Here is a 27,050-nt window from a genome sequence, read left to right on the forward strand (position 1 = left end):
AATTCAAAAGCGAGTGAGTCTTCTACCCTGAAGTCAGAAGCAGCAGCGGTGCCTGTTAGGATCGTGAGATCTGGAGGCGGGAACAGTGGGCAGTGAATGCAGCGGGAAAGGACAGAAGCAGAGGTAGGTTACGTGGGGGAGATGCTGAGTGCTGACGGGTACCTAAAGGGGCCAGTGAGAGTTCCAACTTTTGTTTCTTTGCACATCCTGCGCTGTAGACAGGCAAGGCGGTGCCCGCCCTGGGGCTGGGAGGTTAAACTGAGGCTGGAGGAGACACACGACCTCCCCAGTCCCTCTGGAAGACACAGACCGAGGCAGAGAGCTCCATATATACAAACTTTACACAAAATAAATAAGGAGCCGTGACCAGCTTGGCAGGTCTCACCCAGGCTTCCTCCCGCCCCTCAGAAGCGATTCTAGGGCATCAGTTGAGGGAAGGGGGACCCTGCAGGCCCGAGGAGCCCCCTTTTAGTCCTAGCAGCTCCTCAACAGCGAGAACCCCTGAAGTCCAGGCCTGGGGCCTCTGGTATGGCCCAGGACCCAGAAAGGGTCCACATCTCAGGTTGCCAGGAGGGCCCCCCAGAGCCGTGCCAATTGCCGACGGGAGCCCCATCCGCGGGCAGGACCGCGGCGGGGGCCTGTGGCCCCCAAAGCCCAGCCCAGTGTCTGCGCAGACCCGTGCCTCCCCAGGCCCCCCGGGGGCCCCTCAGGGCCGGGCCCCCTGCTCCATCTGCTGGTGCTGGCTCCTCACGGCAAACCTGTTGACGTGCACGGGGATGGGGACCACTATCTTGGGGTTTCTCACGGGCTCCCCAGAGCGGCTGCTCACGTTCCCAGCTTTGATGCGCTTCCACTTGGCCCGCCGGTTCTGAAACCATATCTTGACCTGCACCTCGCTGAGCTTGAGGGCGTGTGCGATCTGGGAGCGCTCGGTCAGCGAGAGGTACTTCTTGCAGTGGAATTCCTTCTCCAGCTCCAGGAGCTGCTCGCTGGTGAAGGCCGTGCGGCGCCTCCGGCTCTTGCCCCCGGGGGCCGGGACTCCCGTTGAGGGCGCCCCCTCCTCCGCTGCGGTCCCCAGGCCGCCCTTCAGCTTCGGTTTAGGTCCCAGGAGGGCCCCGGGGCCCCCGGCAGAACTGTCCAGGAAGCTGTCCTCCTCACTGTCCGCACCCGAGCCCTCTTCCTCCTGCTCGCTGCCTGCTGGGTCTCCTGCGGGTGCCTCCAGCTTTTCCTCATCGGAGCTGTACACCTTCCCCTCTGCTGCGGGGAGTGGGGGCCAACAGGGTGGGGTTGGGGTGGGATTGGGGAGGCGAGGAGAAGGCAGATGGGTTGGAGGCAGCACATGGAACCGGGGCCAGGCGTGGACAGTGTGCCGGCCGGAGGAGAGATAGACGTGGAGGGGATGAGACGGGAGGGGAGGGGACACAGGCAGGGCAGAGTGGGAAGAGGTGTGGGGAGACAGAGAGACAGGAAGAAAGGTATTAACCAGCACAGACTTCACTCGGGCAATGTGGGGGAGGCATCCATCAAGAGGGCCCCATTCCCAGGACCCGGATGCCTCAGCCCCTACCCCTCAACCTCGTTTTCCTACCTGCTACTTCCCCGGCTTTCTCGAGACCCCAGTGAAGGGCTCCCCACTCATGGACCGCCCCTCCAAGCCCAGAGCCTGCAGCTGCTCATCCTGATGAAACAGCTGGAGCCGGGCTCAGTATCCTTTCAGTCGCTACAGGCGGGAGTGAGAATGCAGGAGGATTCCCTTTTGCAGGACAGAGAGGAGGCCACCTGTGTTCTCCTCCCGGGACTGCTCACCAGGCCTCGTGGGAAGAGCCACGCGAGCCCCTCTAGCCTGTCCCCCTTCCTTCCCTCTTTCCTGGAGCTGGGAATCTTAACTTCTCGTCTCCAGATGGAAACTTCGGGGTCATGTGATTCCCTCCTGCCCCAAACTGGGATCCAGGAAGTGTTACCCAAGGACCCAAGAGTCAGCAGGTGTCTGTACCCCCACCTCCCCAATTCTCCGTAACCAGACCACCCAGCCCCAACCGGGGAGCCCTCCCACTACACACACCACCTTCTCGAAGGCCAGGTTTTTCTTCCGATCACTCAGCTCCCCCAGGACCCTTTCCAGCCTCCATTTTTAAAAGATGCCATCTCAAAAAAAAAAAAAAAAAAAGGAAAAAAAAGATGCCATCTCTCTCCCACCTCCCCTCTTTCCCAGCCAAGCCGGTGAGAAGCACCAAAAGCTGCTTTCTGCCCAAGTTCAGAATCCTGGGGACCCTGAGCTCAGCGTGAGCTGAGAACCGGGGGCGACACAGGAGGCGGAGGAAGAAACAGAAGTGCAGCGGGGGAAATACAGAGAGAAAAATGGGAAAGAAGAGATTCTGACTCAGTAGGCTGCTGGTTAACTGTAACACAGGCATATAAACATTTTAACCCATACATAATTCTAAAGTTTAATTCCACCGTTGGTTGCATCATAGCGACTTTTTTGTCGGAACCGCAGATAAGGCATGACAAGTGTTTTTTAGTGCTTGAGTTTTACAAAACCCCTTGTTTTCTGCCCAAAGGACCAAGCAACAGGGGAACCACAAAAAGTCAAAAAGAAAACCAACCGGTAGAAAGGAGAACGGGAAGAAGACAGATTAACCCGTCAACTGAACAGTCAGCCCCTCACCCGTGGAGCTCGCGGTGTACAGGCAGGGGCGCATGCGTGCACATCACCACGTGTGTCGCGCGCACATTCCGAGATCGAGAAGATGACCCAGCGAAATGCTTCCTAGACGGGGCCTTGTGCGTGCACGCGCATGCATGAGGCTGGAACATCTCCACGCTCCCTGCTCGGGGGCCGGCTCTCCTCTGACCCCTGCCATCCGCCTGCGCCCCAACACCAGCCCACTCACTTTCAGTTCCCTTCCCGTCCCCAGAGCTGTCCTGAACGGATGCCATCCGCACCTGTTCCTTTTGCTCAGGAACCGCTTTTACATTCTTCTTAGAGGCCACGATCCAGCCCCGCCCAGCTCACCACCCCCGAACCCCAGTCCGCATTTCCACCCCTCCTCGGGCGGTGCTTGCTGTCAGGCCCAGGCCCTGTCTCTTCCTGGAGGGCTTCCTGCTTCATCCGACCATCTCAAAGCCCACGTGGCACACCCCCTGACAGAGTCACCCAGGCCTCGCTGCTCCCCTCGAAGGTGGGCTTGGTTCTCTGACAGCCCACCCAACTTCATCCACCTTGCGCCCACCAGTGACCTGCCCCTTGGGGCTCACCTCCCAGCACCCCGGGCTTTCTCCCTGACCTCATCCCGATCCAAAATCGGTTTAATTTCTGCAAGATTCATATCCCTGGGTCCCCTTTTCATGTCATTAAGGGCCCTTCCCCAGGCCATCCCCACCTCCCCAGAACGCAAGTGTAACGTCCGGTGTCCCAAACTGTACTCCTGGACCTTCTCCCAAGTCAGCTCTTCCTGGTCTGAAACCCCCTCCCTTCCCATCTCAGGTAGTGCTAACTCCCACCCCCCACCCCTGGTATTCAGACCAGACCTTCCCTCCCGCCACCTTGCCCAGCCCGCCAGCAAATCTCAGTAGAGCCACTGCTCAACTGACCTCTCATCACCTCCTCTGGGTCCAACTGGCCCGAGTCACCCTCCTCTCTTGCTAGTTCATCAACGTTTTCTCCTGCTCTGCCCCTCCCATGCCGTCCCCTGCCCTTCCCCTGGGTTATTCTGTTTGGAATACTACATTCTTCACCTAGATTCAAAGTCCCTTCAGGTCTTTATCAATGAGACCTTACCTGATCTTCCTTTTTAAAATTAAAACTCCCTATGCTTCCCATCTCCCTTCTCTGCTTTACTTGTTGCTATGGTATACGTAACCAACTTTATTCATTTATTTTTACTGGCTGTCTCTTCCTACTAAAATATAAGTTCCATGAAGGTGGGCTTCCCCAGTAGCTCAGCTGGTAAAGAATCCACCTGAAATGCAGGACACCCGCAGGAGACCCAGGTTCGATTCCTGGGTCGGGAAGATCCCCTGGTGAACAGATAGGCTACCCACTCCAGAATTCTTGGGCTTCCCTGGTGGCTCAGCTGGGAACGAATCTGCCCGCAATGCAGGAGCCCTGGGTTCAATCCCTGGGTTGGGAAGATCCCCTGGAGAAGGGAAAGGCTACCCACTCCAGTATTCTGGCCTGGAAAATAGTCCATGGGGTTGCAAAGAGTCAGACACAACTAAGTGACTTCCACTTTCACTTTCCAGGAAGGTAGAGATTTATATATATATTATATATATATATTTCACTGCTATATTCTCAGCATCTAGAAAGTTACCTGCACAGAGTAGGCACTGAAAAAATACCTACTTTTTAAATTTATTTTTATTTGGCTGCACCAGGTCTTAGTTGTGACATGAGGGATCTAGTTCCTTGACCAGGGATCAAACCCAGGCCCTCTGCACTGGAAGCACGGAATCTTAACCACCGGCCCACCAGGGAAGTCCTGGATAAGTATTTGTTGACTGAAAGAAAGAAACTACTCCAGAGCACTTTTTGATTCTCCCTCTCTGTCCCTTCTTTCTCAAGCCTCTCCTAAAATACTCCCTACAACCCTGTTTCTCCAGCCCAGCTCTGGACATAAGACATCCTCTCCATAAATATCACTCTCCCCACTTTCCAGTGAAAGTGAAAAGTGAAAGTCGCTCAGTTGTGTCTGACTCTTTGCGACCCCATGGACTATACAGTTCATGGACTTCTCCAGGCCAGAATACTGGAGTGGGTAGCCTTTCCCTTCTCCAGGAGATCTTCCCAACTCAGGGATAAAACCCAGGTCTCCCACACTGCAGGCAGATTCTTTACCAGCTGAGTCATAAGGGAAGCCCTAGGCCCTCTGATCTTAGGGTCACTGGAGAGGAATCCATGTGCGGTGGGAACCGACAGGATCGTATGCTAAAGGAAATCACGGACAACCCCCAACATTGTTACTTAATCCTCTAACTTTTAATTTCTAATTTTTAAAACATGGTTTGCAGTAAACAATAACAGAAAGAAAAGCCTGTTAAAGCTTGTTAAAACCCAGCCCAGTATTACACTACTTTAACCAGCTGCTACAAAAAGGCAGAAACTAGGATTCAGGGCTTGAAGGATGAAATCATTTAGCACAGCTCCAAGCACCCAGGGGGTGTCCAATAAATCTAAATTGATGATGACTGAGATGAGGTTCCCAGGTTCCCGATCTGGCAGGGCCCTCCTGAGATCACATCATCCATCCCTCTGTCTTCACACAGATTCCATGAAAGCTGAGCCCGCACGAGCAGGCCACCCCCAGCGCTGCTTTTAAAGCCATATAGGAAGCACAGGTTCACAACCTCTCTTGGTTACTTGATCCCGGCGGGATTCTGCATGGTGGTGCGGTGCGGCGGTGGGGGGTGGCGGTGAAGAGTTTCTCTCTGAGCCTTTATAATCGTGACATTGAGGGGTCTGATAAGCAGCTCTTGGAAGGAGATGGGGGCAGGGACATAGAAGAAAGCAACAGAGAAGGGAAAATACAGCTAGCTCTCAGAGGAGAGGGTCTGGGACAGGGAGTGAGGCTGGGGGAGGCGGGGCAGAAGAATCATGATCAGTCAGAGAAACTGAAAGGGCTGAAAAGTTTAGGGAGAAAATAGAAAGAAATCGGGAAGTTGCAGGGGGAGAGAGTAAAAAGCCTTCCAAAAAAAAAAAAACAACAACCCAACAGATGCTAGATTTCTCCACCCTAAACACTGATGGATTTGGAGCCTGGCCATTTGTTTTTTGCTCCACCAGCACTTTAGAACTCTTAAGACCCGAAGTGACCGGAAACATATTCTGAAGGACTGGCTGAACAATAGAGCAGTCCTATCCTTTACAACATAGCAATCCTGAAACAGCCTTATTTTCTCATGAATTAGCTAAAAAATTAATGCAAACTCTTTTATCAAATTCATAACACATACTAAATAGTAAGCATACTCAAAACAAAAATTGCACATAGAAAAATGGTTTTGACTAAAACCTGACAGAAGCACATCTTGTTGATAAAATTTACAAATTTTGATTTAGAATAATTGAACCTGGTGGATAAAATGTCCATAAAAGTAAATTTCTAACTGCAGATGCTATATAGCTGGCTAATGTGAACAAAAAAATTTGATCAATAAAACATCGTTGAAAATCTTACATGGGAAATGATGATCTTGGTGAGAAAATTTTTGGCAGAAGGAAAAGTGTTTCATTGGGAACAATTTGGCTGTGCTAGGTAGGATGGCCAAACAGAGAGGGTCTGTCCTTTGTGATTAAAAGTGACATTCCTGGTTATATAGGAGAACATTGATCTATATGTAAAATAGATAATCAATAAAGACCTACTGCATAGCCAGGGAGCTTTACTCAATACTCTAATTATCTATATGAGAAAAGAATCTTTAAAAGAATAGATTTATGTATGTGAAGTAAAGATAGCTCAGTCGTGTCCAACTCTGCAACCCCGTGGACTCAACAGTCCATGGAATTCTCTAAGCCAGAATACTGGAGTGGGTAGCACTTCTCCAGGGGATCTTCTGAACCCAGGGATCGAATCCAGGTCTCCCGCGTTGCAGGCAGATTTTTTACCAGCTAAGCCAGCAGAGAAGAAGATTTATGTATATGTATAACTAAATTTGGACATAGAACTGGACATGGAAAAACAGACTGGTTCCGAATCGGGAAAGGAGTACATCAAGGCTGTATACTGTCACCCTGCTTATTTAACTTATATGCACAGTACATCATGAGAAATGCCGGGCTGGATGAAGCACAAGCTGGAATCAAGATTGCTGGGAGAAATATCAATAACCTCAGGTATGCAGATGACACCACGCTTATGGCAGAAAGCAAAGAAGAACTAAAGAGCTTATTGATGAAAGTGAAAGAGGAGAGTGAAAAGTTGGCTAAAAACTCAACATTCAGAAAACTAAGATCACGGTATCTGGTCCCGTCACTTCATGGCAAATAGATGGGAAAACAATGGAAACAGTGAGAGACTTTACTTTCTTGGGCTCCAAAATCACTGCAGATGGTGATTGCAGCCATGAAATTAAAAGACGCTTCCTCCTTGGAAGAAAAGCTACCAACCTACACAGCATATTAAAAAGTAGAGACATTACTTTGCTGACAAATGTCCATCTAGTCAAAGCTGTGGTTTTTCCAGTAGTCACTTATGGATGTAAGAGTTGGACTATAAAGAAAGCTGAGTGCCGAAGAATTGATGCTTTTAAACTGTGGTGTTGGAGAAGACTCTTGAGAGTCCCTTGGACTGCTAGGAGATCAAACCAATCAATCCTAAAGGAAATCAGTCCTGAATATTCATTGGACAGACTGATGCTGAAGCTCCGATACTTTGGCCACCTGATGCGAAGAGCTGACTCCTTGGAAAAGACCCTGATGCTGGGAAAGATTGAAGGCAGGAGGAGAAGGGGACGACAGAGGATGAGATGGTTGGATAGCATCACTGACTCAATGGATATGAGTCTGAGCAAGCTCTGGGAGATAGCGAAAGACAGGGAAGCCTGGCGTGCTGCAGTCCATGGAGTCACAGAGTCTGACATGACGGAGCAACTGAACTGAACGGATAACTAAATCACTCTGCTGTTCACCTGAAGCTATCACAACATTGTAAACCAACTCTACCCAACAGAAAATAAAAAGTTTAAAAGAGTACACTGTTTTCAGCTTGTTCCCTATGGGCAGGTCTAGAGTCTGTGAAAAGCCTTTGTTTATCTATCCAGGGGAAATGGCAGTGGGGCAGCTTGTTATTAGGGAACATCAAGTCCTCCTGGTAGATGCTATTGTCCTGAAAAGCAGAAATCACAAGGTTTGAACCAAGATTACTTGTAGGGTCCACTCCAAGGGCATGGTCCCTCTGCAGAGAGCAGCGCTCAGGCTTCAGGGGCACCCTTGCAACGAGTCTTCCTTGGGAGAGGACGAGAAACCCTAACTTGGGGCCAGAGACTCCGTGGTAGGTGTTCTCCAGAAGGAAGAACAAACAGCACCAGGCTCATACCACCTAGAGAGGAGTCCACCGTGGCCAAGGTCAGCGAGAATGACAGGCCCATGTCATGGGGCAGAAGAGCCCCCAGGATGCAGAAGCACCTTAGACCCCCAGCCACGGGAACTCACAGAGCTTCTGCACTGTCCAGCCCTCACCCGGCCTGCTCTGGTACAGCTGACATACAACCAAGGCGTTATTTGCTGAGAAGCCTCTTGCCCACTATACTCGGTTCTGGCTTCTCTTCCCTCCATTTAAAGAACAACGACCTTCACAGGTGGGTCTTCCCTGGTGGCTTAGCGGTAAAGAATCTGCCTGCTAATCAGGAGATGCAGGTTTGATCCCTGACTCAGGAAGATCCCCTGGAGGAGGGCACAGCAATCCACTCCAGTATTCTTGCCTGGAGAATCCCATTGACAGAAGAGCCTGGCAGGCTACAGTCCCTGGAGTCACACAGAGTTGGACACGACTTATCGACTAAACAACCCTCACATGCCCCAAACCCCTCTCTGGACAACTACCCAGCTTCCTGAATACAGAAGGGTGGGGTCAAAAAGTGGGAAAAATCCATATCTCCCCAAAAGAGGCATGTGTGCACCACCTTCATTTTACCATCACACCCAGTTTGTAATTATTTCTCTTTTTGGAGACAGTACTTTCTCCCATCCTTCATGGCAACTGGCTTGCTTTCAATGTGTCCTTCATTCATCCTCGCTAATTTCATGCCCTGCTATGCTGCTACTCCTTGCCATACTTTTAGGTAAAATAAGAAATATTCACTTCCTCTCTCTCCACTCTCCCTGTGACTCTTCAGCATCCTTTACTCCAAATCCACATGAGAACTTCCTCTGTGTCACTGTGATCCAGAGCCCCTCCCACCTTCTTGACAAGGTCACAGAGACTTCCCCACCACCGCCCGTCCACCCCAAGCTTGGAGCTCCTTTCAGGGCATGATAATGCCACTCATTGGAAAAGACCCTGATGCTGGGAAAGATTGAAGGCAAGAGGAGAAGGGGACGACAGAGGATGAGATGGTTGGATGGCATCACTGACCTGATGGACATGAGCTTGAGTAAGCTCCAGGAGTTGGTGATGGACAGGGAAGCCTGGCGTGCTGCAGTCCATGGGGTCACAAAGATTCGGACACGACTGAGCAACTGAACTGAACTGAATGTGGTCATTGCCAAGAGCACTCTTGCATGAACTTTAACCTTCCCAAGCAATTTCACATTTAGTATTGTCATCTTCAAGCAACTCACTGAAGTAGCACTGACCTAGTATGGCAGTAATGGGAGGTTAGGCACCTTATTTTCAGGTGGAAAAATAAAAAATGAATTTCAGAAAGATTAAATGATTTCCCAGTCACACCGCTAGGGACAGAGCTGGTCCAGAACCCTGCTCTCCTAAGTCTCCAATCAGCTCTTCCTACTCTTCCCAGTAAACTGTCTTCCTCCCTCCACTTGGAGCAGAAGTCCTCCCCAGATGCTTCATCAGATCCAGCTTTCCTATCAAAGCCAGTTTAGGTTTAGACCTGGTCCTTATCAGGACCACTTATCACCTCATCCTCAACATCTTCCCTTAGCATTCTCGGAGAAGATCCTTAAAATCGCCGCAGGAGAGGCCTCACTCCCCGAATCTCACCTTTGTCCTGTAACAGGCCATTTCCCCCTCATTCCCAAGACAAAATTCCCACCTGATCTTTCTCCTGTTTGCTTTTTCCATTATTACTGGTTTGTATGATACCACCTTACCAGTCACTGTTTCTTTTATTTATAAGTGTATTTTCTCACTTAAAGAACAATACTGCCCGCTGATGGAAACAGTTTTCTCTCCCCAAACATTGACGTATTCATTTGGTTTGCCTTGGGTCTCAGCTGTGGCACTCGTGACTTTCACTGTGGCTTTCCTCCCCGATACTGAAAGGGAGTTCAAGGAACATGCTTGCTTTCCTTCCTTTCCGCTTGCCCCTCCTGTTCACTCATGGCACCTCCTTCTTTGGCCGCTGTTCTCCGTCAACTGCCCAGGAGAGTGGGGATGTCAGTTACATTTCTCCATCTTCCCAATCACGAGGACAGTGACCTGGAGCTGGCCGACCCATACATTCCCATCTCCTGGGGACTTGACTCAAGCTTGTGAATTGGTCTTCTTAGGGCTTCACATGTGCTACGCTCCACTGGGGTCCCGGCCTGGGATTGTAAGAATTTAGGGCCGCTTACACTTGTGCCCTCCCTTCCCACTCATCAGGAGGAAAGGAGGCAAAGGCAGAGAGAGGAGCCAGACCGAGAGTAAGACAAAAAGACCCAACAACATGGCTTGCATTTTTGGATCCACGTGAATCAATAAATGTCCATTTTAGTTTAATTAGGGAAATGCCCTGAATATTCATTGGGAGGACTGATGCTGAAGCTGAAGTTTCAATACTTTTGTCACCTGATGAAAAGAGCTGACTCATTGGAAAAGACCCTGATGCTGAGAAAGATTGAGGGGAGGAGGAGAAGGGGGCTACGGAGGATGACATCATTGGATGGCATCACTGAGTTGATGGACATGAGTTTGAGCAAACTCTGGGAGACAGTGAAGGACAGGGAAGCCTGGCGTGCTGCAGTCCGTGGGATAGCAAAGAACTGGACGTAACTGAGCAACAGTTGTCACGAGCAACCCAAAGAGCTCTGACTATAGGCACCGCTGTAACTAAAAGTGACAGGAATCACATGACTCCAGGGAAAGGAAGCCCCCCGACTCACTCCCACACCTCTCCCATCCAAAATAATTTCCCCCAAAAGATACCCAGGTCATCCCTCAAATTACTCATAATAGTGACACCTAAAATTTCACAACTTTGAAAGTTATTTGGACTTTTAAAAACCCTCCTTAATCCATCCAGCATGAATTATTTTAATCCAATAGCTGTGCTCCTAACACTAAGCTGAGATCAGACATATGAGGGAACAGGGATTGTGATGAAGAAAAAAGTGTTTTGTTTATCTGTTTGCTGCTTTTGGTTTACGTTTGTTTTAACGGAGAGAAAGGAAGAACAGGCTCCCCGGGACACAGCAGAAAGGCTTTGGGCAGCCGTGTCCACGAAGTGTCTACACAGAGTTTCTCACCAACATGTAAGAAAGGAAAACTGAAAAGAGGGAGAAAGAGCCAAAGACAAAATCTGAAATCTACCTGTATTAGGTGCGTGCAGTGTTCTCTCCAGGCATGCCCCATATAAACTAAGTCCTCGGAATACAAGGCTATTTTACCATCACTCCGAGAAATATTTGTACTTTTCAGTTCAGAGAGTGTCACCCATCATCGTTTCTAGTAAAGATGCCTTTCACAACTTAATCCCCAGGAAAGCTCCCCATCCATTTCTAGCATGTGGACAATACCGATAATTTCTTGCCCACCTATTACTTTAGGAGGCTCGACAAACTGCTTCTCACTTAATCTTCAAATCCATGAGGTAAGCATTGCTGCCCTTCATTTTACTGGTGAGACAATGGAGACTGCAGAGGTTAGTATTCTGCCGTAGGTCACAAAAGAGGTGGTGCTGAGATCGGTATCCACTTGACCCTAGCCAAAAGGCCGAGAAGCGATTGAGATCGGTATCCAAAACTTGTGTCTGTTCCTCCAGGCCACATGGTCTCTGTTGTCAATGAATGAAACAGAGACTGAAACCCACTGTCACCCTGCCATAAATCCTGCACCAGGGACATCCCCGATGGTCCAGCGGTTAAGAACCTGCCTGTCAGTGCAGCGGACACGGGTCCGATCGCTGGTCTGGGAACAAAGAATCCACATGCCACGGGGCACCTAAGCCCATGGGCCACAACTACTGAGCCTGTGCCCCAGAGCCCCAGAGTCACAACTACTGAAACTCGAGCACTCTAGAGCCCACATGCCCCAACGAGGGAGGTCACCGTGGTGAGAAGCCCGTGCACTGCAACCAGAGGAAGCCAGGGCGCGGCAACAAGGACCCAGCGCAGCCCAAAAACAAATAAACAGAAATTATCTTTTAAGAATCCTGATGGGGAAATAGTACAGGGGACCAGGGACTGAGCGCACAGCGCAGCTTTCTGTTTCCCACTCACCGGGGGCACTTTTTCCTTCCTCACGACATCCGGTCGGTCCCAACTGATCTCTGATGTTTCTGGTCCAGATAAGATCTACCCCACCTTTTATCAAGGGTTCTCTCATCCCGTACGACGGCTGTCCGTGGCCACCACTCAGCCAACACACCCCTGGTCACAGATGATGGAGCCTTTTCCACCCTAGAGCCCAGCCCTGATTCCATCCTGAGATGTGGGTATCTGAGCGCTGCCTCCTTGACAGTGACCACGACAACTCAGCACTGAGAAATAGAATCTGCCGCCCCCCCACTGACCCCTTGTATTTTTTTTGTGGTGGCTTTTTTTTTCTTTTTTTAAAGGGAACAATTCACTAATAAAGGTATTCTTACAGATAACAGAACTGTCAAGCTGGAGTGACCTTAGAGGTCACCTAATTCAAACCTCTAACTTTACTGATGGGGAAGCTGGGACACACAGAGGCATGGTTTGGCCAAGACCACTCTGTTACACACTCCCAGGACCTGTGCAAAATTTATAGGATAGTTGTCATCCATTCCAGCACAACCCAGGGCTTTCCAGGTGGCTCAGTGGTGAAGAGTCCACCTGCCAGTGCCGGGGCAGAGGGAGAAGCAGGTTCCATCCCTGGGTCGGGAAGATCCCCTGGGGGAGGGCAGGGCAACCCACTCTAGTATTCTGGCCTGGGAAATCCCCTGGACAGGGGAACCTGGTGGGCTACAGTCCACGGGGTCACAAAGCGTTGGGCATGACTTACTGACTGAGCATGCACGCATGCCAACACAAACTGCTTCTCACCTCCAGTCTCAGGGTAATTTCATCTCCCTCCCTCCTGGAACACCTGCATCGCTTCTCTTCCCATTGCTCTCAGTACAGAGTTCCAGCTTATCCAAGACTTCTACTTTAATACCTGAAGCTCCAACACTTTGGCCACCTGATGCAAAGAGCTGACTCATTGGAAAAGACCCTGATGCGGGGAAAAGATTGAAGACAAGAGGAGAAGGGGACGACAGAGGATGAGATGGTTGAATGGCATCACCAACTCGATGGACAGGAGATTGGGCAAACTCCGGGAGACAGTGAAGGACAGGGAGGCCTGGCGTGCTGCAGCCCATGGGGTTGCAAAGAGTCAGACACAACTGAGTGACTGAACAAAAACTATCATAACTCTCAGTCAAGGAATCCATCTCCCACTGACCCCCGCTCAGAAGGAGTTTCCAGATTCCACCCCCCCTCATTTTCACGAAGTGCTTTCTCCGCACAACCCTGGTCTCTGTTAGTCTTGGCACCACCCTGCCTTTGCTTCTAATAAGACACCTCCTCTCATCTCTGGAAGAGTGTTCCCTTCCCTTCCGTGATGGGAAGGGAGGGAAGCCACTGCCTCCTGACGACCTGCCTTGCTGTGCTTTCTCTTCCGACATCAATTGAATTCACCTGTGAGGGTCACTCTTCTGTCACACCAATTCAAGCTTCTCTTTTCCCTCTCACTCTCCCAATTAGCGCTTCAAACCTTCTTCCACGTGACCCTAAGCTGTAACTCCAAGAATGATTCTTATGGCCAGTGAAAAACCCCACCCTCTCCTCTCCGGCTCCTAACCCAGACCTCCTGTATCACCGCTGCTGCAGTGGGCACCACCACCTGAAGAGGGCGCTCTCCACTGTTCCTTGGTTCGGAGGCGGGGTTACCCCCCCCCCCCCATTCCCTCTGGGGAAAACTTCTCTCCCAGGGAGTTCTTTTCTTCTCACTGTTCCTCTTTAAGCGCCTCTCTTTTTTGTACATCTACCCCACTACTTGTATCATTGCTGCTTCCTAACTTTCAATCCGTTTCACCGCAAAGATCCTTCTTTCTCTGTTATTTCCAAGGCAAAAATCTTTGCCTGTAGCTTCTCACTCAAACACTACCCTTAATGCAAATACTTTGCTCAGAGTATTATGTTCCTTCCTCCTCCTTTCCAGTTAAAACATTTGCCCCGCCTCATCCCAATTATTGCCTCTCCCCTACTAGTCCTAGTATAGACTATTCAAGCCCATGGTGCTGAGTATAAGAATTATGCCCCAACCTTCTAGAATCTAGGCTTCCCTGATAGCTCAGTTGGTAAAGAATCTGCCTGCATTATGGGAGACCCCAGTTCGATTCCTAGGACAGGAAAATCCCCTGAAGAAGGGGTCGGCTACCCACTCCAGTCTTCTTGGGCTTCCCTTGTGGCTCAGCTGGTAAAGAATCTGCCTGCAATGAGGGAGACCTGGGTTCTATCCCTGGGTCGGGAAGACCCCCTGGAGAAGGGAAAGGAGACCCCTCCAGTATACTGGCCTGGAGAATTCCAGGGACTGTATAGTCCATGGGGTCGCAAAGATTCGGACACGACTGAGCGACTTTCACTTCTAGAATCTCCAGTTCCCTAGATAACAGCAGAGACCCCTCTGTCTTCCAACCCTCCCACGTGCTGCCTTCACTGAGGCATGAGGTATCTCAACATCCATTCCAATCCTCCCAGTAACACTCTCTCTCTCACCCAGGGTCAACCAAAGGTGGCAGCCTGAAACAGCCTGTGAGCCCCTTCTCAGAACAGCACTGTTAGGTGCATAACATAAAACACATAGGATTACATTAGGGAACAATTGTATAAAATACAGTTATCAAATATTTAAAATGCATCTGAGATATAATTATTTACATTTCTTCATCAGTTCATTAAACAACAAGATATCTCCCAAAATTGTTAATTTGTATGAAAATGTCTGTGATCTCTATTGGCGACAGAAATCTCAGGTACTGTGAACCCTGTGATAGTTTCTGGCCTACCTTCATAATCACAGAACCTGCCAAATTTTAGTGAGAAGTTGGTAGAAATGTAGACATAAAAATTGTTTTCCACATCCATAATTAACAGATTTCCTCACAAGGGGTCCATAGAGTACATGTTAACAGTCTGGCTTTAAGTTTTGGGGCTAGAAAACCAAGCTTTTAGTTCTATAAAGCTGAAAGGAATGTTAAAAATCATCTGAACTAAAACTTTCACATCACAGATGAGGAAACTGAAGCCTAGAGAAGTGATAAGATTTTGAATCTCCTATAGGGTCTTCAGTGGCTTCCCTGGTGGCTCAGAGAGTACAGCATCTGCCTGCAATGCAGGAGACCCGGGTTCCATCCCTGGGTTGGGAAGATCCCCTGGAGGAGGAAATAGCAACTCACTCCGGTATTTTTGCCTGGAAAATTCCATGGACAGAGGAGCCTGGGGGCTAAACCCATGGGGTCGCAGAGTCCAACATGACTGAGCGATAAACATAGCGTCTTAAGGGCTTCCTTCCCTGGTGGCTCAGCGATAAAGAATCCGCCAGCATGCAGGAGCCACAGGAGACCCGGGTTCAATCCCTGGGTCGAGAAGCTCGACTGGAGAAGGAAGTGGCAGCCCACTCCAGTATTCTTGCCTGGAGAATCCCACGGATGGAGAAGCCTGGCGGGCTACAGCCCATGGGGTCGCAAAGAGTCAGACACGACTGAAGAGACTTAGTATGCATACATGCAGAGTGTCTTAAATCTAAGGCCACAATAGTCACACAACAAATGTTTCCTGAATTGAACTCAGCGGCTTGCTGAAGCTGCAGAGCTAATGACTGACAAAGTTGAGACCTGAACCCCTGTGTCACTCCTAAATAAATGTCCATTGTCACTCACGTGAAGTTAATGCAACACGTGCCTTTCTGTAGACGTCAATGGAGCGGTCCCTTTCTCTGTACACTCTTTCTCAAAATTTCTAGGAAAACATGCTCTCCATCACTCCCAAGAAAAATCTCCCTCCTGTTTCTAACAGAAGTCTGATCCCATGTCACATCATTCTTCCCCGTTTTTTTCTCTCATGAGTAAATATATTCCGACAGTCATAATGGATACCTGTTCAGAAATTAACTGATGGGTCGTCTTCAGCTCTCCCTGGCTACGGCCAGGTGCTTGGCTGACCTCAGTCAGCACTCAGATATCACGCTAGACTCCTTGCACGGTTTCCAATTATTATTGCCAGTCTCTATTCAGAAATTAGCAAATCTTTTTTCTGTTTAGTTTTAGAAGAGAATGCTGGCTACCCTGCCATCTCCCTCCCAGGTTAGCCCCACTGCACTTTCTTTTCCATACCTTCTCATCTGCAAGTGTTCTTTTCCTCTCGACGCTCAGCAGTGGCATTATCTTTCATAACAATCTCTCACTCTATTTGCATCGTCGACCCAACAGTCACATACAGAGTATCCACCATCCCTTAACTATTTGCTTTCAGGCAATTCAGCCCTTTCCCCCTGAATGAATCACTGCTCTGAAACACCTCCAAATCAAAGTTTTCTCCTGATTTTTCCCAAACGGACAGCTCTTTTCATCATTCCCTAGCACGCAGCATCCGCTTCCCCAATCCTCTCTGTGACGTGTGTGAGCTCCACATTCTCAAGTCACCTTCGATAACTCGGTCAGAGCTCACACACCTTCACACACAAGATCATCTCTGCCTGCCCCACTCAAGGCAGAACTCTCTCTCTTCATGTCTTTTGGGGCCAACTGCTCTCTTACCTCCATATTCCTAACACATCAACAACTTCACTACACACCTGGTTCAAAGCTCCTTTCCCTTCATCCCTTTCCAGGACCGTTCTTACAATTCTCCAGATTTGATATGTCAGCTATGGTCCACATGAGGCTACAGACCATGTGAAACGTGGCTAGTTTGAACTTGAGGTGTCCTGAATGTGTGAAACACACACTGGATTTCAGAGACAGCGTGAAAAGAGGATATCAAACATCTCATTAAATTTTTTTATATTGAATAATGCTGAAATAATATTTTGGACATGCTGGGTTAAATAAATTATAAAAATTAATTTCGCCTGTTTCATTTTACTATTTGAATGTGGCTAAGAAAATTATTTTAATTACATAAATGACTTGCTAGATGGCACTGCTCTGGGTGCTTCTGTTGATTCATACTTTTAAATCTTCCCTGCTAGTTCAAAATTCTATCACCCCTATTAAGACATCTCTCCCATTATTCACACCGACTGCTCCTATGCTCCAAACTTAGACTTACTTTCAGGGTACAATTTTCAAATCTTTTCTACCCCCATTATTTCTGTACACGGAATTTCTCTTTGCCTGCTAATATAGCTTCTACCCTGCCATCATATCATAATAAAGTTCTGCTTTATTCCTCATCAATTCTAGTAGGGCGCTGTCTCAACTCTCAGCAAAATTTTTAGAAATAGTCCTTCTAATTCCCAACAAAAAGAACTTCACTCATCATCCTCCAAATTGGCCTATCTTCACTGTAATTTCATTAAAATGGATAGTAATTGTAAGACACTAGACAAATGTAAATTAATAACTTTAGACCCACGTTACCCATTCACAGTAGAATAGCGATTCTTCCTCCGTCATTTTAAAGATGCCATCCCTTCTCCAAAATCTTCTGTAATGAGGTTCCAACTCCATTATTCACTCTAAGAACTCTTTTACTTCGTACTAAATACTCTAATACAATTTGCCAAGTGGAGTGTTCGTTTTCCCACCACTTTCAGCATGGGCCATGTGTCATCACTCCTCAAACTGATTTTACGTCTAATATTTCTGGAATTGCTTTTTTCTTTTCTCAACTCTGTTGGGGGAAAAAAAATCAAGACTGGGAAGGTGGACGTGAGTGGCGTGAGTAGCAAGGTGAAGACGAGTCTGGAGAATTTGCACCAAGAGGGAGAAGCAGCCCTCCCACTCATTAACTGTAAACGTTCCATCCGAATCTCGTCTTCCTGCTCAGCCCCAGAAGCTCCACTGAGAACCCTTTCTGAGCCTCTCTTCCTAATGGGGGGATGACCTTCGCTCCAGCACCTCTCAGAATCCTTCCTCTGGGAGGTCTTCTTCCCATCCTTCTTAGCAAAGAAATTCCTTGTCTCTTCAAGTGATGAAGCTCTTTTCTTCCTCGTTCTGTATACAAATTCATGTCTTAAAACTCTCAATACTGACAAACCTTTAAAAAAAAATTACTCCTAGAGTTGAAACGTTCCCCTCTTTCTTACTAGTATATTTATTTAGCTCCTTTCCAGTCCTCTCAGGACAGAACTCTTGCACATACACACATGCTTCTGGTCCAGAAATGCTGCTCCCCCTTTTCACGGAGCCAGCACTAGAATCCTCTTGCACGTGTCTCCTCCAATAGACAGCTCTCTCTTTGCTCATGGTCCCTTTGGATAATCTGGGTATACAGTCCATTTGTGAGTCCTCTATTCTACTCCTGTGTTTCTCTTCTGTTCTTTCCTTCTGCTTTTCCCCACCTCCATGCCTGATGTTACTGCCAGTATTCTACCTGCTTCAGAAAAGAGGCCCCACTACACAGATGGGTCAAAACAAGAAGTGGGGGGAACCTGAAGAGCAGGACGAGTTGTTTGTTCTCCCATGCTCTGGGGATATTCCACCCCCCTGCTCTCCTCCACTGGGATGTCTTCCTCTCCCCTTCCCCTCTGCTCATCTGTTCCTCAGGTGTCTGCTTCTCCTACTGCCTCCAAACGGCTTCACCCCTGCCCCAATGCCCCCCTGGCTCTCCTTTCTGTCTCAGGACTCCCCTATCCAACACCCCACTGATCCTTTCCTCCTCCCGTCCTCCTGTGGCTCCTCCCCACCCCCCCACCTCCTTATCTTGTGGACATCTCCTCCCACATTCCAGCTGCTCCTCTATCCTTTCCTCTGGATACTTCCCAGGAGATGCTGCCTAGATTTCAGTCACTGGTTCCTCCTGGTCCAACCAGGTACAAAGAACCAGCGGCTGAGGACCCCAGAGCCAGAACACACCCAGGGCTAAAGGGGGAAAGAAGAGGAAGACAGACTCTAGAGCAGCCCTTGGGGTCTGGAAGAAGTACTGGCCCTTTGGACAACTCCGAAAAAGGACCCAGGAACCTGTCCCCAGGAACAGCTCTCTCCTGGTGAAGGACAAAGGGGCTCCTGGCTTTCCTTGTCTCCACTAGAGTCCTCCCCCAGGCTTCCTGGGTCCCTTCCACCTGCTAAAGTGGATGTGATGAATGGTTAAGCAGAGGCAGGTTCATCCTGATGTTAAAGAACTTGAAGCTTCAGGAACACCACACTTGCAAGCAGTCCCTGTTTTCCTTATATAGGGCCCACCCACCAAACTGCATAAGCTGTGGGTCTCAGCACACCTGAATCTGCCTCTGGAGAGTGAAAGCGTTTCCAGCTTCTAGGGGTTAAAGGTCAACAGGGAAGCCTGTTTGGACTGATTCGAAACAGGGTTGTTTGAATACACCTCGCCTGTCCAGAGAGGTGATTCTCCTGTGGAGGTCGGAGATCCCTGAACGATATCTCTTAGCTGAATCTCACTGGTTCCAGGATCTTAGCTGGATTCTGGACTCCCAGGCCTTGGGGCCACACCCCACTCAGCCCTGCCTTCAGCAAGTCTCTCGGCCTCCCAGACCACCTCAGTCCGCAGTGCTAGGCCCTCGCTTGATTCTCCAAGGCTTGGCTGTAAATCCGCCAGTTAAGCGACCCCCACACCCAAGAGACACACAGGTTCCCCCCACCATCAGCACCACTTTAAGACGCTCCCTTCGCCCCTGTTCCCAGGGCCCGCTGGAGGTCAATACCACCGTCTCCGCAGAAACCCTTACTGAACTGACACCTGCCCACTGCCCCCTCACCCGGGGGTCTGGCTGGTGTCCCCAGGAATCCCACACTTGCAGCTTCTCTATTTCCAGCAGAGGAGCAAGAGGTTCTGCAAGCAGCCGCGGGAGCCGGGCCGGAGGACTAGACCGCCGGGAGGCAAGCCTCTAGTCTGGCGGGGAGCACGGGCGAGTCTCGGGCCGAGGCTGCAGGCTCTCTGGAGGCAGAGTGGGCGGCGGATCTGGGACCTGGAGATGGCTCCGCACAACGGCGGCGCATCTGGGGCTCTGGGACTCCGGGGGCTCCGAGCAGGTGCCCGCGCTCCGAGAACAGGCTGCCGCCTCGGACTTCAGGGGGACCAGCCTCCCGCCCGGAGCCCCTGTCGGCCCCGGGCACTTACCCGGCAGACTTGGGAAAGTCTCGGAGAAGTGCGCAGGCGGGGGCGCTGGGGGTTCTGCCACTTTCTCCCGGGCGGGCAGCGGCTCTTCAGCGTCCAGCCCGCCCTCCGGGCGTCGGCCGCCCGGCTCGGGGTGGTTTCGGGCAGCAGTGGCGGCGGCGGCGGCGGCGGCGAGCTCCGGGGGCCCGTAGAAGGCGTCGGGCGGCTCCGCGAAGCTGGGCAGCGCGGTGGTCAGCGCCACCATCGAGGGCACGGCCTGGCCCAGCCCCGCGCAGAAGGTGTTGGTCAGGCGGCCGGCGAAGGAGGCAAGAGGGGCGAGAGGCGGGAGGCCGGCGGGCAGCGGCGCGGGGGCCAGCGCCTGCGGCAGCACGAGCGGCCGGTAGGGCACGAACATGGGGTAGCCCGTGTACAGCAAGTGGCCGGAGCGCGGAGGCGGCGGCCCGATCAGGGAGTCGATGGAGAAGGCGGTGCCCGGGCCGCCGCCGCCGCCCCCGCCGCTGCCCCCAGGGGCGCCCCCGCCGCCGGCTCGCTGCATGGTGCCCGGAGCCGCGGCCGCCCCGGGGCGCTCCCCTCCCGGCGCCGCCGTGCGCCCCCGCGGCTCGGGCGCCCCGCGCGGGCACGCCGGGCTGGCTGCCTGGCTCCCCGGCCGAGGTGGCGGCGGGGCGCGGGCTCGGCGCAGTGTGGCTCCGGCGCCGCGCTCCTCTCCCTCATAAGGAGGGAGGGGGCGGGCAGGCGGGCGGGCTGGGGGTGTCGCCCTCCGGACTCATCCATCTTCCTCAAATTACGCTTCACTTCCTCCCTCCGCCCGCAGCCGCCGCGCCCGGGCTCCCGCTCCCTCCGCAGAGCCCGTTCCCAGCGGCCCGGCCGGCCGGCCGGCCCGGGACCCCCGCCCGCCCCCCGCAGCCCAACCAACTATTATTAATGGAGATTGATGAGGCCGGACATGCCGCTTTGTGAAAGTTTGCGGCCGCCGAGGAGGCAGAGGCAGCGGCGGGACCGGTGCCTCCCTCCGGCCCGCCCCCCACCCACCCCGGCTCTGCCCACTTGGCTCCCGGCACGGACCGGGAGGAGGGCCCCCGCGCGGACCCAGCCCTGGGCGGCGGGTGCGGCGAGGGCGTGGGGGCGGGCGCGCGATCGGAGAGTCCCCCGCCCCTGCCCCGGTCCGGGCCGCCACCCTCCGTCGGACTCAGGGCCAGTCCCCCAGCCTGGCCTGCCACCCGCCCCCGGACGCCCCCTCCCGAGTCCCCGGGGGCGGACCACGCGGTGGGAGCCCCCTCGGGCGGCGAGGCGCGGACGGTAGGGGGCGCGCTCCTCCGCGGTCCCGCGGCTCTGGACCGCTCATCTCGGTGGGGGGTGGGGGGGGCGGTCCTTTTCGTCCTCGGGAGACCCGGTTCACCCTCGCCCCCGGCGGTCCGCCTCGTCACTGGCTCCTCCTCACTCCCCCTCCGTCGCGGACTCCCCGGGTCACTCACCCTGGCCTCCGTGGGCGAATTCCTCCAGGGCCCACACTGTGCCAAGTACTCACCGTTCCTCTCGCCCTGCTCCCTCCATCTTTCCCATCCTTTTCGTCCTTTCCCTCCCTCCCGCTGTCTCCTTTCCCGCCCTCCTTTCTATCCCAATTCCTATTTGATGGCTCCTGTTTCTCACTCCCTATCCCATCCGCCTTATTCTATTTGCCCCCTCATTTCTCGCCTACATCGGTCTCTCTTGTCTGTCTGTCCGTCCGTCCGGGTTTCCCTCGCTTGCTCGCTCTCCCTCCTTCCGCTATTAATTTTCCTGATTGGCTCCCCGACTCCCGCGCCGCTGATGAGCCCTATTCATTCCTGGGCCTGACACTCTCGACCTGCCCTGGCTGATTGCTGGGGGCTGGCCCCGGGAGCGCTGATGAGCCCCAAGGGTCAGCGGCGCTAATTATCCGCTAATTGCAGATGACTCTGCTCACCTCCCCCCTTCTCAGACACGGGAATGGCGCGCCTTTTACCCTCCCCCGCTTCATCCAGATTTCCAGAAGTAGAGTCGTCAGTCTAGAGGCAAAAGTCACCGGGCTCTGCTGCTGGATAGCAGCCTCAGGTCAGTGGGCAAGAAAGACTTAAGTCAGGAAAGTCACCAGAAGAAAAGTGACCCGAGAAGAGCAAGCCTGGCTAACTAAATGAAGGTCATCTGCTCACTGTTATTCAGGTGGGGCCAGGGAGAGCCAAGCAAGCTGAAATTCACAGTAGCAGAAGCAAGCCAGTTCAGGAAGATGCAGTCTAAATAAAGTTATCTGGTTCCGGTGAGGAGGAAAACGCACACCGGAGTCACAGCCTTCGGAGAGAAGGCAAGGCAGGTGGGAACTCCGGATCTCAGGAAACTTTATTCACATTGGGAGTGTTGTGTTGGCTCAAGTCAGGCTGATGTATTCAAGTCCCTACCCTCAAAGGCACGCTCACCAAAGAGGGACAGAAGAGGGTGGGACTTTCTTTTGTTATGCTTGACTGGCAGTGCAACAGAGAGGTGGAGGGAGAAGGGTGTGGTTTCCACACAGTCCTGATCTGTCTCGGGCTCTGTCTTGAAACTTCTCAAAGATGAAGTCTGGAGGGACAATGTCGCCATGGAGAAAGAAGAGGTGCCTTAGCTCAAGTCTGCAAACACCAATCACTACTAAAGTACAACGATAATCCTTTCCCATCCTCCTAAAAGTATTCAGAACCCTTTGTAAAATTAACCGAGTACTGCATGGTACCCATGTGGAAGACCAGACTTCAAAAGTGTATTAAAAAGTGAGAGGTCAGTACTTGGGGTGATGACTTTACAGTGTTGGGTAGATAATAGAGGCTTATTGACTTGAAAAATTACTACAGCAACTTTTGGGCTACAATCATTGAAATTGAAGCTGTATGAGCGTTAATACCACCAAACAAGTAGAGCATGAAGGAAGAGCCTTTTTTTTTTTTTTAAGTAACTACATTTACCTTTTGTATACGTAAGAAAACCACCAAACACAAAATTCCTAAAGTTCAAAAATATATATATTGAAATCTCCTCCCTGACTAGCCACCCCCCCTCTAGTCCTCCCAGTAAAGGGCCACTTTAATAAGTCTGTCACTTTTTGATGGGATGAAATGGATCGTGTGTTGTCAAGGATTCAAGGTTAAAGACCCTCTGATCTTGAAGAGGTGGGTCATCTAGTTCAAGCCAAGAATGCACTGCCCAGAACTGCACTCTGTAAAGTGGAATTCTCTGCTCAAGCTGTCACAGGCTTGAAGCTTGTTGCCAACAAGTCCCAGTGGGCCACCAACTCTGCAAGAAGGCATGTGAGACCTCTGGGGCTTTGTGTGGCTCTGCTGTGGTGTGTGTTTGTGAGATACTATATTTGGTAATCCATTTTTGTCCTCAATCTGTTCCCTTGCCATGCTGGGGTCATGGAGTGTGACTTCTGCACAGTCCTTGACATTCAGTAGCTGAATTAGAATAAAACCCTCACATACATAGTGGCAACTGAAGCAGCCCATTTCCTTTCCCTGCCCTTTCATGGACCGTGGAACTGAGGCTGCATGGTAAATGGAAAAGAGCACTGGCTGGATAAAAAAAAAAAAAAAAGAAAGAAAGAAAAAACCTGAAGTTAAGTTTCTGTTCTGACTCCTCTCTGGGCCATGTGATCGTGGCCCCCTTTTGACTTAACTTCTCCATCCATGAGCGAGAGCAATTAATATCTACTCTGAGCTTCCCAGGTGGCACAGTGGTAAAGAACCAGCCTGCAATGCAGGAGAGGCATGTTCGATCCCTGGGTGGGGAAGATCCCCTAGAGGCGGAAATGGCAACCCACCCCAGCATTCTTGCCAGGAGAATCCCATGGACAGAGGAGCCTGGTGAGCTGCAGTCCAAAGGGTCGACAAGAGTCAGACACAACTGAGCGACTGAGCATGCACCCTGTCTAGTCAGAAAGCTCCTGCAACAATCACGTGAATATAGGGAAATACCCTTCAAAATGAATTCTTCCTCCACTAAGTGGACAAAAGCAGATTGATAGATTATGAGCGTTCTCCCTATCAGTGGCTCTCCAAACACAGCTTCTAACTCTCCCATCAGTACCAAGGACAGAACCTGTCACTCTCAAATCTGAAGGGAGCCGCCTCCTTTTTCACTGAGAAGAAAACTCTCTGGTTCTCCTACTGAATCCCTGGACAGGCCCGTATAGGTAAGCACCTCCCCTCGGCATCTAAAATGGAATGCTAAAAGTGCTTCTTTGGCTGCCCACGTGCTGACTTGTCCTAACTACTCACCAATTGGGGAAATTCTCTACGGAAGAATTTTACTTTGAATCTACCCTCTCTGCGTGTGCCTGTGTCGACCTCCTCATCTGGCCACCCGTTCACGGACTGGAAACCAGCACCCGAAAAAAAAAAACAAAAAACCGAAGTACTCTTTAAAGTCAAATCCAAATACACCTTCGCCTCCCTCATTGGCGGGCGAGTGTCCACTGACGGTGGGGAGCTTCGGGCTCTGTCCGCGGGTACCCTCTGGTGGCAGCAGCGCGCAACTGCGTCACCGTGAAAGAGGCGCGGAGTCCTGCAGCGCCCCCTGGCGTTAGTCCGGGAGACGCGCGGAGGGCAAGGGAACAGTACCAGGTGAGCCGTCCAGGGGCCAGCGCGCTGGGCGCTGCAGGGGCCTTCACGGTGAGTGCACTGGTTGGGGCGGGAGGGGTGGGGGACGGTTGTAGACGAGGGTCTTAAAGCCTAGCATACACACGTGTAGTTTCATGTATGTTGGCTGTATCCAGGTACTTGAACTCTGCATATCGTTGGGTTAAATGTGTGCCGATTGTGTGCCGCGCACGTGATACACGCGGGTAGGTTGGTGGTGGGGAGGTCCGCGCTCCAGTGCAGGGCGGAGTCCTCACGGAGGCGTGAAATTGGTTTGGAGCAAACACATTACGGAAAGCAATTACCGGGGAGAGGTTCTGGGCCCGCGGGACCCGCAGCCAGGAGGCTGAGGAGGAAGCTCCCTGGCTTGCAAGAAGTGTCTGGATGTCTAACCCCAGAAAGGATCTTCCTAACACTGCCCTGCTAAGGAGAGAACGCGTGAAGCTGGCCAGCAGCCTCTCGTATTGACCACTCCACATCGCCTTTCTTCCCTTATGCCCTACATTCTTAAGAGGCCTCCTGCATGAACCAGTGCTCTCCAGATATGGCCAGAAATCCTCCCGCCTTCTTACCACTTTTGGGGAGGCACTCCCATTTCTGCAAAGTCTTCCCAGAACCCCCTGCCACTCCTGCTCTCCTTCCTCCTCAGGCCCTCAAATCCTGCTCCCACAAGTCTTCTGCATTCATTACATTGCCCCTTGTATCTGAACTCAGTATTCACACACTTGTTTCTCAGACTAGATGGAAATTCTCAGACTAGGGTGGGAGCAGGTCTCATTCACAGCCCTGTATCTAGTGCCTAAAACCTGGGACTCAGGAAGCACTAAATGAATGATGTGGATGCAAATGAACTAGAATTTCCATCAAAATGCATAAACAGGACTTTCTCAGAAAAGTCCCTTGAGAGTCAAGATTCTCTTGGGACAGAGCTTTAAATATTTTTTCACATGCAAACACATGCATTCCCCCCTATTTATATCCCTAGGCCTGTCCTCATCCTTGGATTCCAAATTCATAGATTTAAATCACCATGTCACACAGCTTCTTTGATATGTCTAATAGGCAGCTCAAACTTAACATCTCCCAGTTAGACCTTCTGACTTCCCCACCGTCTACCTCTTTCTTATCTTCCCCACCTTAGCAAATCAGTCTCACCATCCATCCAGTTTTGCTCTGCCAAAAAAAGGACGACGGAGTCATCCTGGACTATGCTTTCCTTCAGCCTTCCATGTCTACTCCATCAACAAGTTCCATGGAGTCTCCAGAAAGGGTTCCAAGTCTCACCTACTGCTTTTCCATCTCTGCCAGGACTCCGGAAATAGCCTCTGAACTGGTCTCTCACCTTTCCTCCCCACCTCTCCCCTCGCCCAAGCCATTCAGCAGCCAGAGCCATCTTTCAAAATACACATCAGTTCATGTCACTTCCCTCTCCCCCTGACTCCACTCACGTGGCTGGCTCCTCCTTGCCACTCAGGCCTCAGGTTAAATGTCACCTACTCAAAGAGGAAGTGTCCATGTCACCTGTGCTCAGCAGCTGATCACTCTTGGACAATCACCAGTGAATCCCTCTGCGGAGGTTTCATCGCTCTGAAACTTTCCCGTCTGTTTGCTCAGTGTCTCTGTCACCATTGGAGCGAACTTTCTAGTGGGGACGGGAGAGCCAGGCCTTTGTGTGACTGGTGACCTGCCCTCGGGAGGCCCTCAAACCCCTGCTGAACCAATGAATGGAATAGGGGGCATTCTGTCCAGGACCCGGCGCGGGGACAGGGGGAGGCCCCAAGCCGTGAGTGGAACCCGAGCCTGCCCCAAACCGCTTCCTGACCTGTTTCTTCGCCTGTGCCCACTTCCCCTGGGAGGGTGCCCTGCGGGGTCTGGCCAGGTCTGGACCGTGTACAGCCGAGGGGCCAGGCCTCAGTCAGTCCCCGCCCCGACCGCTTGTGGGCCTGGGCCCCAGTCGCGGCCCCTCCCGTCCGGCTGTGTCCGCACCCTACAGCTGGAATCCCACGCGGGCCGGTCAGCCCAAGGTCCGTGAGGCCGGGTGGGAATCAGGGCCCGCTCACCTCCGCGATCTCCAGGTCGCCTTCACGCCGTCTGTCCCCCTCAGGCCACGCCCCTCAGGCCACGCCCCTCTGCCTCGCACCCTCTTGGCCCCTCCCCTTGCAGCTTCGCTTCCAGCGACTGGTGGGAAAAGTTGCGAACTCCGGCGCGTGCGCACTCCGGGCCGCTAGGAAATCTGTCCGGCGACCCTTGACGTCACGGGTCACCGTGCACTGGATTGGCTGCCCGTGGCTCCGAGCAAC

At 51.7% G+C, this 27,050-nt stretch overlaps 1 protein-coding gene across 2 annotated transcripts; it reads right to left on the minus strand.

The window, feature by feature from the left end:
- On the minus strand, positions 1-26,834 carry GBX1 (gastrulation brain homeobox 1). Of its 2 annotated transcripts, none has more exons than XM_043872526.1 (2): positions 20,132-20,810; positions 1-1,257 (listed from the first exon to the last, which is right to left on the minus strand). In XM_043872526.1, the coding sequence occupies exons 1-2, from the start codon at positions 20,661-20,663 to the stop codon at positions 707-709; spliced, it is 1,083 nt and encodes a 360-aa protein (XP_043728461.1). In that variant the 5' UTR covers positions 20,664-20,810; the 3' UTR covers positions 1-706. The 2 variants fall into 2 exon arrangements, 1 of the variants encoding a protein (XP_043728461.1); XR_006334947.1 differs by lacking the exon at positions 20,132-20,810 and adding an exon at positions 26,811-26,834 and having other exon boundaries at positions 1,132-1,257.
- Between the last annotated feature and the right edge of the window lie 216 nt (positions 26,835-27,050).

The sequence above is a fragment of the Cervus elaphus genome, chromosome 18 (assembly GCF_910594005.1).
Source record: "Cervus elaphus chromosome 18, mCerEla1.1, whole genome shotgun sequence".
Lineage (NCBI taxonomy): Eukaryota > Metazoa > Chordata > Mammalia > Artiodactyla > Cervidae > Cervus > Cervus elaphus.